This window comes from Montipora foliosa, chromosome 1 (assembly GCF_036669935.1).
Source record: "Montipora foliosa isolate CH-2021 chromosome 1, ASM3666993v2, whole genome shotgun sequence".
Lineage (NCBI taxonomy): Eukaryota > Metazoa > Cnidaria > Anthozoa > Scleractinia > Acroporidae > Montipora > Montipora foliosa.
In genome coordinates, this window is record NC_090869.1 from 40,539,908 (window position 1) to 40,552,537 (window position 12,630).

A 12,630-nucleotide genomic window follows, 5' to 3' on the forward strand; every position below is an offset into this window, starting at 1 on the left:
GTGTAATTGACACCCTCTGTACGAGAAGTCATCAAGATATTTCGCTCAAGGGGCTGGCTCTAATAGGACAGTGTAACCATTAGGATTCGAAGGTTCAATATTCAAAATTAAATATAAACAATAAGTACAAGAACGAATCAATATTAAAGCAGACTGTTTATCATGTGCAAACCGTCGATTTAATTTCCTTCTCCAATACATGTAAATCGTATTTCCAAGTATGTTATTAATTAATTTGTTTATTTGCTTTACACACAAAGTTCAACATTACACTGAATATATCAAATAAATATATTAAATTGATGTATTCAAAAAGTGCCCAGGAAACACCAAAAGAGCTTACAGTCTCTCAAGAAATCAACTAGACACTGACTAGATGGCAAAAGACATGTTAGATAAAAAATATAAGAGTCTACTGAGTTCAATTTAGTGTTCTACTATAACAAATGTTTTCACGAAATTGTAAAACTAAAATAACCGGCTTGGGGGATAAAATCAATTCACGTGGTAGAGAATCGTAAACTGCTTCATGTTAATTCTACAGCGTTGAGGACGATAATTTATAGGAATTCATGAAACAAGCGACAACAAAGGAATTAAAGTTTAAAGATGTCAAGGATATTTAGTTTGTGAATGAAGGCGCGGCATAAGAAAGATATTGTGCTTCCCATACGATTCTAACAATGCGATTCCGTAGAAGAAAGAGTGTGACAAAATTGGAAAGAGTGTGATAAAATTAGAAGGATACGCTGAAGAAAAATATATATACAATAGTCAAGGCAAGGGTACATAAGGTACATGTATAGGGATAACAAGAATTTAGGAGAGAGAAAGATTATAGGTCCAATACAGAGAATAAAATGAAAGAATGATCTGATAATCAACAAAGTACAATGTACTAAATGTATAAAACAGTTACCATAATAACACCGCAGGGCCAGTCCCTCCAGCATCGAACTGGATGATGACATCCTTGTCTGACAAGACAGGACTAAAAGATTCAGCACTGCATTCAACTCAAACCCCTTTTAGGATCGTCAGCAAGACCGGAAACTGCCTTGTAGTAGAGAGTCCAACAGGGAACCAGTACTCCAGAAACACAAGTCATGTGAATCAATACATTAGAGATGGAGATTCCACACCCCAACAAGGGTCAGACTCTGTGTCAACACCCCCCCCCCCCCCCCCCACACCCCAGCAGGAAATAGACCCTGTGCGGTCACCTTACCAACCAACCATACAAGAATCTAGTGCCGGGCTGCTGGATAGGGGAAAGTGCCCTGATCTGCAGGAGAATCGTGGAGCGGCATCAGAGCCATCAAGAAATTTGCGACCTCAGAGGACAAAGAGATTACCAGAGAGATCGCGGGACTATGGTTAACATGAACATTGATTCTCTCTTTATAACTAAGCACAGTTTTGAAGATTTTAGTTTCTCTTTGCGTACTTTAAAAGCAAGAAACTTTATCGTTAGTATAGTTGACTTAAATGTTAGTGAAGATTTCCTTTTCACGTAGAGGAGCATTTTTCTGAGGAAAGGAGAGATGTAATGTAATAGGCCGCTAAGTATGGTGGGATAGGTTGACCACGTGCGTTTGATAGCGGCGGCCATGTTACGAATTGCATTGAATTGGTTGAGTTAAATCTGTTTGTTTGGATACTTTATTGCTCTTGGGATTACTACAGGTATGACACACATGCGAGGTACCTCAGAGATTCAAACAACATAGGGTCAACCATCACCACAAGCCACGTAACAACCTAAGGCAGCTGAAGGATAAAACGCCAGCTGTACTACGATATGGTGTGATCTACCATATTAAGTCCAGAAAGTGCGAGCAGGATTGTGTGGGAAACAGCTCGGGCTCTGAACACCAGACAAGAACTTCGTAGGCCATGTTTGAACATTGCGTTGCATGACTCCTGATTGTACTACCTGAGGACAACTTTATCAAAAGGGAGGTCAAAGAGGCTCTTTACAAGGACTGCAAATTCTCGCGCGCTCATTGGCTAATTTTTGTTATAAATAAGCCGACAGAAACATAAATTTATAATTTGTGCGATAAAGACGCGATATTGCTCGCGTCAGATTGAAGTTTCTTGCACAGTTTTTGTCTCGCGTTTCTCTCGTGTTTTGACTTAATTTTGACCCCTCTGCCTTTTTGTAATTGTAAAAAAAACTGACATCAAATTGTTAAATAGAAATCAAAATTGGGCGCCCTTCGTTTAAAAGGGAAGTCGGAGATCTTTGACGATGAAATCCGATCAAAGAGCCTCTTTTAACGAGAGGTTACATAACCTAGTGCTAGGTGACGATGCCCATTCAAACAGACCGATAATAAATATTCATCACATGGCCTGTACGGCCCCTCACGCAAAACTATTGTAAAACTATTGGTTATTAGCACGAAGAGGGCCGGAAAAAGCCGTACGGCCATGTTACAAACACGCTTTTAAACATCCACGTTATTTACAGCTAGAAAAGTAAATCAATGATGAAATTGTATATGAAATGAATCATATGAACTGCGGATATGAAATCAAGTGAAGCTATGATCTTCGCAGTTATGAACGCAATTTTTACAATTGCGTAGAGAAGCCTGAAAATTTCAGGACTTCAACGGGGTTTGAACCCGTGACCTTGCGATTCCGGTGCGACGCTCTAACCAACTGAGCTATGAAGCCACTGACGTTGGGAGCTGGTCATTTGTGGGTTCTAATGGTCCCGTGAGGAATGAATCAATGATGAAATTGTATATGAAATGAATCATATGAACTGCGGATATGAAATCAAGTGAAGCTATGATCTTCGCAGTTATGAACGCAATTTTTACAATTGCGTAGAGAAGCCTGAATTTTTCAGGCTCAGTTGGTTAGAGCGTCGCACCGGAATCGCGAGGTCACGGGTTCAAACCCCGTTGAAGTCCTGAATTTTTCACGCTTCTCTACGCAATTGTAAAAATTGCGTTCATAACTGCGAAGATCATAGCTTCACTTGAGAAAAGTAAATGCAAACAACATATCACATAATTTTTTTGTGCAAATTTGTAACTTTTGTGATTTTTTCCTCCATCAACAATCAGCCTTCCATTATTGAGATTAAATGTTGTTTTAGTACTTATTAGGCGTAAAACTTTATTGCCCCTAATCTCAATCTTAATATTAATCCTAAACTTAACCTCAATGAATTAGGAGCAATAACGTTTTAGGCCTAAAACAATATTTAATCTGAAAATCCAACCTTTGTCGGTGAGTATTCAATGTATGGTGGGGTCATACATGATGCTTTGGTGTTTCTTTTCGCTGTTCCTGCGCTGTTTCGTGGTTTAGTAATGTCATCTCTCGGGAAATGTACAACCATAGCCAGGGTTCGAAATTTGTTAAAACAAAAAATGGTTCTTTGGATTGTATTTTATTTGGAAGGTAATCACATATTCACGGTATTAAATTACTAGAGATTTGTGAAACTTAATTAAGCCAGGCCTTCTGCGGATCCGAAAGTTATAGACATTTATAACCATTGTATATTTTCTTACCTGGCAAATAAAAATATCCATAGGCATTGGAGTCATTCGCAGGTTGGCAAATTTCATTTCTACCAGTTCCATGGTTTAAGGATAAACTGCCGGCGGAAAGGTAACCTTTCGGTGCAATTATCTGAATGATTCCACCTGCTCCTCCGCCCATGTTTTTAACATTTGTAGAAGGTTGTGGATTTCCTCCATCAACAATCAGCCTTCCATTACTGTGGATTTCGACCTTGGAAATTAATATTACAAGTGTAATTTTCAACGATTATATATGTCTCAGCACTTGTACTTTTCTATGCCACTGAAGTTTCGTTCTATCCCTAAAGTCAAAATGCCTCAGTCAAGAAAGATTGTAGCCCACCACACTTCAACTCCCTCCAACTCCCTGAGACATTTTGCCTGACTTTTAATATCACTTTTCAGTAGAAAAAAGGGGTTTTATTGTTAAAATTGCTGTCGGTTTCGTATTTTTCTGTTCTTTATAGATCTTCATTATGAGATTGCTTCATTTATAGTTTATACTATCTTTTCTTCCCAGGAGCGAGACATCATTTGCTGTCCTTTATCAAATACAAAGAGTTTAAAAGGATTTCTTCTTAACATCTCTTCTAAATATACTCGATTGTAAATTTCATTGTTATAAAAGTGCAATTTGGTCAGTTATTGCACTTTAATTAAGGCAATTTTTTGTGAATATTAGGATGAACATGAAAACATCCTTCCTTTCATACGACACTCTAAGGTCAGTACGTTACGTTGTTACGTGATGCTTACGATCATTAAAGTCTTATCGCTACTGCTTTTTGCTCATCTTCATCGCATTTGCGTTGATCTGGGAAACTCACCAGAATAAATGCTGTGTGCAAGATCAAATCCGTAGAAAGCAAGCTAAAGGAGTTTGATGAAACACATAAGTAGTAAATGCCAAATGTTGCAAACAAACGCCAATCTGCGCTCATTTTGCAAAAGTCAAGCTGTAATTCTGCTTTGAGCTTCAGCAACCCTCACTGTAGTAAATTAAAAGCGCACCGTACTCATAGAAACTCATGAATTTCTTTTGTTATGGTAATCATGGCTATCGGTATTGCTGGTGGGCGTGTACGCAGTACGTTGCCTAACAATTTGATAGCATCTTAATAATAATAATAATAATAATAATAATAATAATAATAATAATAATAATTGGAGGCAGATTGTAGTAAGAACTCAGAATTTGAGACGAATTTACATATTGTAGAAAGAACTGAAAGTGGAGATATGCAAATAACAGAAGAGGATAGTGTGATTGTGAAAACAACAACAATCGATGACAAAGAGCGCGAGTTATTGGAGTCAGCTAGTAGCATTCTTTTGTCTATTAGTAATACCCAAGGTGATTTTACTTAGCGTCATGTTGACACTCGCACAAAAGAAAGACCAACAATGAGCGATTTAAAAAGCATAAACAAGGTCATAACTACGCTAATGAGCCAAAGTGAGATATCCCCAGGGAGGGACCCATTCCAATATTTGTGGATCGCGAATTGTGTTCTGTATTCTGTGATCGTCGCGTTTCTTTTGTTAAAAGGATGGAAGAAAAACACTCAAGACCATTCTAACAACTCGCGAAAACCAACACCGAAATGGAAGATAGTTTATGAGAAAAAAGTTATGGAAACAAGGAAAAAAATCTCAATTGCAAAGGCAGAAATGGAGAGAATAAAAGAAAATCGAAAGCTCACAAAAAGAGGTCGTAAGAACAGGGCCTTTTTGGAAAAGGAATGTAGGAAAATCTCGGTGCCTGAGCTCGTAAGTTACATGGATAAAAACAAGATGCTATTGCGTAAGTTGAAGAGAGGTTTTTGTAAGAAAAAGGTCATGGAGGAATCGAGGGTGCTGAACCGGCAATTCCAAGAGGACCCCGGAAGAGTGTATGATGGTTTTAATTGCATGTTAAAGAACATTGATAATCAAACAAATGAACGACCAAAATATAAGACTCGCACCGACACAAGTGAGGAGAACAAACAAAGGTTTGAAAACATTGACGAGGCAAGTGGATACTGGAAAGAGTTGTGGGAGACAGAGGGGACTGGTGACAAATCAGCGATATGGCTACAGGACGTCAAGAGAGCAATACATGGGTGTGTCCCTCCCTCAGATGAGGGGGAATGGGGCCTAACTGATGATGAAACAGTTAAGATCATTGGAAAGAAGAGAAACTGGAGCGCTCCTGGTCCAGACAAACTGGCAAACTATTGGTGGAAGAAAGCTGAGGTGTTGCATAATGGTGTCACAGCAAGCTTTAAGGCAATTTCGATGGCCCAGACTGATTTTCCTATCTGGTTTGCGGGGGGCAAAACATCACTGATCCCCAAACCGGGAGAATTTTCAAGTAGCAACCAAAGGCCGATAACATGCCTCAACACAGTTTACAAATGGTTTACTGCATGTTTGTTGGTTCCAATGGATGAGCACCTGGAGGAACATGGTTTAATGGAGGCTGAGCAGAGGGGAGCTAAGAAGGGGTGCAGTGGCACAATGGATAATTTGTTGATCGACAAAATGGTCACACAAGACTGTCATCGTGGTAAAAGGAACCTGAGTATGGCGTGGGTAGACGTCACAAAGGCATATGACTCCGTTGATCATGATTGGCTCTGCGAAATGATGGAAGTACATCGATTCCCGAGATGGTTGGAAAGGGTGGTTACCAAGCTTTGCAGCACGTGGAACACCAAGATTGTCACCACAACAAAGTTAGGCAAGGAAATATCAGAGACTATCCAATTTAAACGAGGTCTTCCCCAAGGAGACTCGCTATGCCCGAGGCTTTTTACCATCTGCCTAAACCCCATCGCATGGTCACTTAAGGCGACGGAGGGGTATAGATTGTCTAAGCCACTGAGCACTAAGGTAACGGACCTTCTCTACATTGACGATCTTAAGATCTATGCAGCATCGGAGAAGAAGTTGAATACCGTCCTTAGATCAACCAGATTTAAGATGCAAGACATAGGGCTTCAGTGGAACCCTAAGAAGTGCTCAGTCGTGCATGTTAAGAGGGGTGTAAAAGTGGAAGATGCGGAAGGAGTTAAGTTTGATGAGTCATCAGTCATACAGTGTTTGAAAGAAGGTAAGCAGTACAAATTTCTTGGAGTACTGGAAACATCGAGACAAGAAGACCAATTGGCCTTTAAGGTTGCCTCAGAGGAGTATTTAAAGAGACTCTCTGTTATATGGTCCAGCCCTCTTTCAGATTACCATCGAGTGGTAGCTTCAAACCAGTATGCCCTGCCTGTTTTGAGTTATTTAATGTGGACCCAGCACCTGCCAGTCACTGACCTTCAACAAATCGATCGAGAAGCACGCAAGATCGTGGTCAGCAATGGTGGTAAACATCCTTTGGGTTCAACCTCATTGTGCTATCTATCGCGGGATCAGGGCGGGCGAGGCCTGAGATCGGTGGAGGAGGAGTATAAGGCCATCAAGATCAAAGGCGCACTTAAACTGTTCAAGAACACTGATCCGACAATGGAGCTTGTTCGGAAGTTCGAAGAACGTTCAGGTGTGCTAGGCCATAGCTCACTTATCAAGGAGGCGACAAAGTTTAGTAGAGATCTTGGATTAGAGCTATCTCTTACATACCCTACCCCAATGTGCTGCACGGAGGAAGGTGAAGTAGTGAAAGAGTCAAACATCAAGCAAAAGCTAAGAAGAGCACAGCAGAAGAAATTGAAAGATCAGGTATCAGGCCAAGCTTGGCAGGGAAAGTTGATAGCTTCTCGATGGGAGGGAGAACAAGAAGGCTCTGGTACAGGGGATGTCCGACAATCCCATAGCTTTAGTTGGCTGTGGCAATGGAGGACATGCCCGACATATGTTATCGCTGGCGTGTTTGAGCTGTACGAACAGTTACTTCCCACCCGAGTGTACCAGAGTAAGAAGACAAGAACGGGGTCAGACCAGATTATGTGCCGTTTATGTGGCAAGGCAGCTGAGACGGTGGCCCACGTATTAGCTGGTTGCTCTGCGCTTGCGCAGTCCAAATATCTGCAACGGCATAATGCGGTGTTGAAAGTAATTTTTTTCGAGATGTTGTTCAGCCTAGACCTAATGGATAGTGTACCGCCATGGTATTCACTGAGCGAGCCTAAACCTGTCTATCAAAATGACCGAGCGCAAGCCTTCTGGGATGTCCCTGTTTATGCAGATCATGTGACGGTGAGAGCTAACAGAATTGATGCCCGAATAGTGGACAGCACAGCAAAATCTGTCATCTTGCTGGAGATGAGCTGTCCTTGGATGAATAACAGGGAGATCAAGAGCTGCGAGAAGACGGAAAAGTATGCCCCATTGCGACTGGAATTGAAGAGGCAGTTTCCTGGATATCAAGTGAAACAGTTTAACATCGTAATGGACGTGTTAGGAGGATACAGTGAGGAACTGGTGAACACCATCCGAAGTCTTGTAGGAGTTAAAAGGGGCAAAGAAGTATTGTTGAAAATGCAGAAGGTCGTTTTGTCTGAATGTCTGCACATTGCGAGATCTTTCAAAGTGTTAACATAAGCAGATACTAACTCCGGTCAGAGACAACAGAACAATTATTTAGGATCGTCTTAGATGCTTTAATATTATTGTTTAAATAGGTCTGAAGAGATTCATTTCATATTTTTACCTTTTTAAGAATCGAAGTTAACCTTTTAATTCGCTTATATATAGATCGATATATGTAGATACGAACTTTTTAGATACATTCAGGTTATTTTTACAGCCTTTAGGTTACGCAATTGCGCCCTATTGAGCTATGTGCTAAGCTAGCATACGAACGTTTATACTGCATAATAATTATAATAATAATAATAATAATAATAAATGTGTTGAAGAGAAGAAAAAAAGTGAGGTTTTTAAGGGTTTGGATGCCGTGCGAGCAGAATGAGGGAAGAGAGAGGAGACTGTGAGTCACAGAGTAGCTGAGAGTAAGATGCTGGCCCAAAAACATTACTGTCTACGGAGGCTCGACAAAGTGGCAGCTGTCATACACTGAAAGCTCTGTGAACAATTTAGATTTGAAAGGGGAGCAAAATGGCGTGATCGCAAGCCTCAGCCTGTGCTTGAATTAGAAGCGGTCAAGTTACTGTGGGATTTTAAGATCCAGACAGACCATCGAATCGACCACAAGAAACCAGATATTGTAGTTCTTGATAAGCAGTCAAGATCATGTCTCATAATAGTCGTAGCCTGCCTCTTCGATACCAGGGTCACGAACAAGGAGCAAGAGAAGGTTGAAAACTATCAAGACCTTAAGCGAGAAATTGAGCGTGTGTGGAACTGTCGCGAAGTGAAGATTATTCAGATCATCATTAGGGCTTTGGGGACTGTGCCTAAGGGACTTCTTAAAGGTCTTGAGGCTTTAGAAATGAGTGCATTCGATCTGTTACAGAAAGCATATCTGCTAGGCTCCGAAAGAATACTCAGGAAAGTCTTGGATACTTAATTGGACTGCATGGTTGATGTTAAAAGTGAGATGATGAAGGGTTTCCCAACAGTCCGGACACCTCAGGTCTCGGGAGGAGGCCAGATGCCCACGTGGACTTTCAGCTGACAGAGAACACTGTTATAAATCGATAATAATAATAATAATAATAATAATAATAATAATAATAACAATAATAATAATAATAATAATAATAATAATACATGAAGTACATGAAGATAAGGACATATTGATGCAAATTGACCAAAGAGGAGGAAAAGCTAAGTCTATGGGTTGCGTTGATATCCCTCTGTACTCCTCAGGTACCATGCAATAGGATTAAGTGCTAATGTAAATAGTCGCACACAAAAATAATCCCCTTGCAGAATCCTCTTATCATTTTAACGGGACCAATGATCCTCTTGCCTTTGTTGGTAGTTACTTCGAGGTTGATGTTCCGTGCCTTCATAATAGTTTTGATGAGATGGATGAGATCTGCGTTTACTCTATGTATCTCGAGTGCTTTGGTGATCCATTCGTGAGAAACAGAATCGAAAGCCTTCTTGACATCGATCCAAGTACAAGACAGATCCTTTTTATTGAAGTGGGCATCTTCTAGTATCATCTTATCAATTATGAGGTTATAAATTGTCCAATGCCCAAGACCAAAAGATCACACATGTGCTTTTCGTTGATGACTTAAAAGCTTACCATCGTTCTGAAAAAAAGGTGTGTCCGTTACAAGCAACCTAAAAGAAGATGTTCACAGACATTGGACTGGAATGGGGGATAAACAAGTGCGCTGCCATACACTTGAAGATACGCAAACTAAGTACCAACAACAACAGCACTGCATTGCCTGTAAGTAACAACTGTACTATCCCAGTTCTGAGCAGCGATGATCACTATAAATTCCTAGGAAAATATCAAAACAGTCAACATCTAGAAGACAAAGTAATAGTCCCACGCAAGGTCCGCGCAACGAACATCTACGCAGATATCACACCTCTACATAAGAAAGGTTCTAAATCTTCGAGAGAAAATTACCGTCCAATTTCCCTTAATTCAATCGCTTGTAAGATCGGTGAAAAAATTATTTTTGATAGGATGATCAAGTTCTGGCGTGAAATTGACCTTATCAACAGCAACCAATGTGGCTTTTTGAGAGAAAGATCCACTGCAACTCAATTATGATCAACCTTTAATGATTGGGCGAAATCTCGAAATTTATCCATTCCTACTGATGTCATCTTTCTTGATCTTGCTAAAGCCTTTGACAGCGTTCCTCATGAGAGGCTGCTTTTAAAATTGAAAAGTAACGGCATTGACAGTTCTTTACTTAACTGGCTCAGACATTTTCAGGTGGGGCGCAAACAACGCGTAGTCGTTAGTGGATCTTGTTCTGGCTGGTCGTGTGTTACCTCCGGAACTCCACAGGGGACCATCCTTGGGCCTTTATTGTTCCTCCTATACATCAATGACATAACGGAATGCATATCATCTACCGTTAAACTTTATGCAGACGACACGAAGATCTATAGAGAGATAAGTGACCCAATTACAGACTGTCAGATACTTCAGGATGATCTCAACAGCCTTAGCGAGTGGGCTCGTAAATGGCAGCTTCGTTTCAACGCGGACAAATGTGAATCTATGCGAATTACGCATTCTCGCGATAGGTCAGAAACCAATTATTTTTTAGAAAAGCCCCTGAAAGATGTAGATAATTTTAAAGATCTCGGTGTTACAAATAACTAGGGATCTCTCCTGGGGTAATCACATTAGTATTACTGTGAACAAAGCGAACAAAGTTTTAGGTTCCATTAAACGCTCAGAGGGCACCGCCAATACTAACGTTTTCTCTATGCTGTACAAATCTCTTGTTAGGCCAATATTGGAATATGCGGTACCTGTTTGGTGTCCTTACCTTGTTAAGGACATGCATGCCCTCCAGAATGTACAGCGAAGAGAATCCAGACTTGCTTTAAATCAATGCAAAGGATATATGTCCTATAAAGACCGATGCAAATTGCTAAAATGGCCTACTCTTTCAGACCGTAGAATCTATTTATCTTTATTTGAATGTTGTAGTCTTTGGATTTTATCATTTAAAATTGAAGACTTCTTTGATTTTGCCACAATTCGGTCTACGAGAGCAAATCATCAATACAAACTCTATCTTAAAACAGCAAGACTTAATTGTTACAAACATTCTTTTTTCGTTAGAATTGTCAAACTATGGAATGAATTACCGGGTGATATAGGGGAAGCTGATAGCTTTCAGCTTTTTTTAAATCTAAGCTTAAATTGTATTTAAATATTTGATTGTACAAATCTTGATTTATATATATATATATTTTATCTTTTTCCTATTTGTTGAGGGAGTTTTTACATAGGGCTAACCTCCTAACTTTTCTAGAAGTACTTTTACTCTTAGTTTTTATTTGTATATATAATTTGCTTCTGGAATAAATAAAGTATATATGTATGTACGCATTGCCTATCTTACAATACTACATGTGGTCAACCAACTGGTGTATTAACAACCTTAAAGAACTCGATAGATTAACAAGACATGTAATCAATGAGTGCAGTGGAAAGCATAAGTATGAATCGACAAGATTATTGTATCTACCATCAGAAAAAGGAAGAAAAGGATGGATTGAAATAGTCTCTGTACAGGAATACCAAGCTTAAAGTAGCCCATTACATAAATAACAGTGAAGATCCACATATTAAACTAGTCAAATCATTCCAAAACGAAGAAGAAAAGAGAAACTTGCGGTCAGTATTCAAAGATGGCAAAAGATATGCAGAAGAACTAGAACTCAATTGCTACTTTGAGGATTGCGCAACAGTCTTGGAAGGCACTGCCAACGTAACAATAGTGAACGAGAAAGAACCCAGGAAAATAAAACAGATCATCCATAAACCAAGTATGAAGAAACGCAAAAATGAAGTCATGAAACAGCCATGGATCGGAAAGTTTGTGACTCAACACTGGCAGGATCCAGAAGTATCAGCCCATTCATACGACATTTTTAGACAATGAAAAAACATCCCGGATATAGTCATATCAGTAGATACAAGCATTAGACAGCAACTCCTTAACACAAAGATCTATAGATCACAAAGGTTACACGAACAAGTAGACGACTTGTCCTGCCGACTCTGTTTTAAAGATCAGGAGACAGCATCACACGTTCTGTGTGGCTGTTCTCACATAGCACAGTCTCTGTATAAAGCACGACAGGACAGAATGCTACGCCCCGTTTACCATGCTTTACTGGAAAGATACAAATTTGAAGAATCTGAGTATTCTAACCCGTGGTACAAGCAATCTTATCCGCAACCAAGCCAAGAGAATAACGAGGCAAAGATCTTGTGGGATACACCCTGGAAATTGGAAAAATGTCCAATGAATGGCGCAAATAGACCGGATATCAGTATATTGGACAAAAAGAATAAAGAATGGATCATCATAGAAGGAACAATATGCAACCCAGGAACAATTACATTGAGAACTAAACACAAGAAAGATAAATATATAGATTTAAAACTAGTTATTAAGAACTTATCGGCCAGGTCATAAAGTAAAGCTCATTACAGTAGTCTTTGATTTTCTCCCAGTTTACTACAAGGATC

The 12,630-nt window shown here is 39.7% G+C and overlaps 1 protein-coding gene across 1 annotated transcript; it reads left to right on the plus strand.

Annotated features, from left to right (window-relative positions):
* The first annotated feature begins 4,952 nt into the window (after positions 1–4,952).
* Positions 4,953–8,078, plus strand: LOC137968461 (uncharacterized). The gene has a single exon (XM_068815033.1). The coding sequence runs from the start codon at positions 4,953–4,955 to the stop codon at positions 8,076–8,078; it is 3,126 nt and encodes a 1,041-aa protein (XP_068671134.1).
* Positions 8,079–12,630: the final 4,552 nt, after the last annotated feature.

Excerpts from the sequence above, each read along its gene's own strand:
- LOC137968461 (XM_068815033.1), top strand. The coding sequence starts at position 4,953 with ATGAGCGATTTAAAAAGCATAAACAAGGTCATAACTACGCTAATGAGC.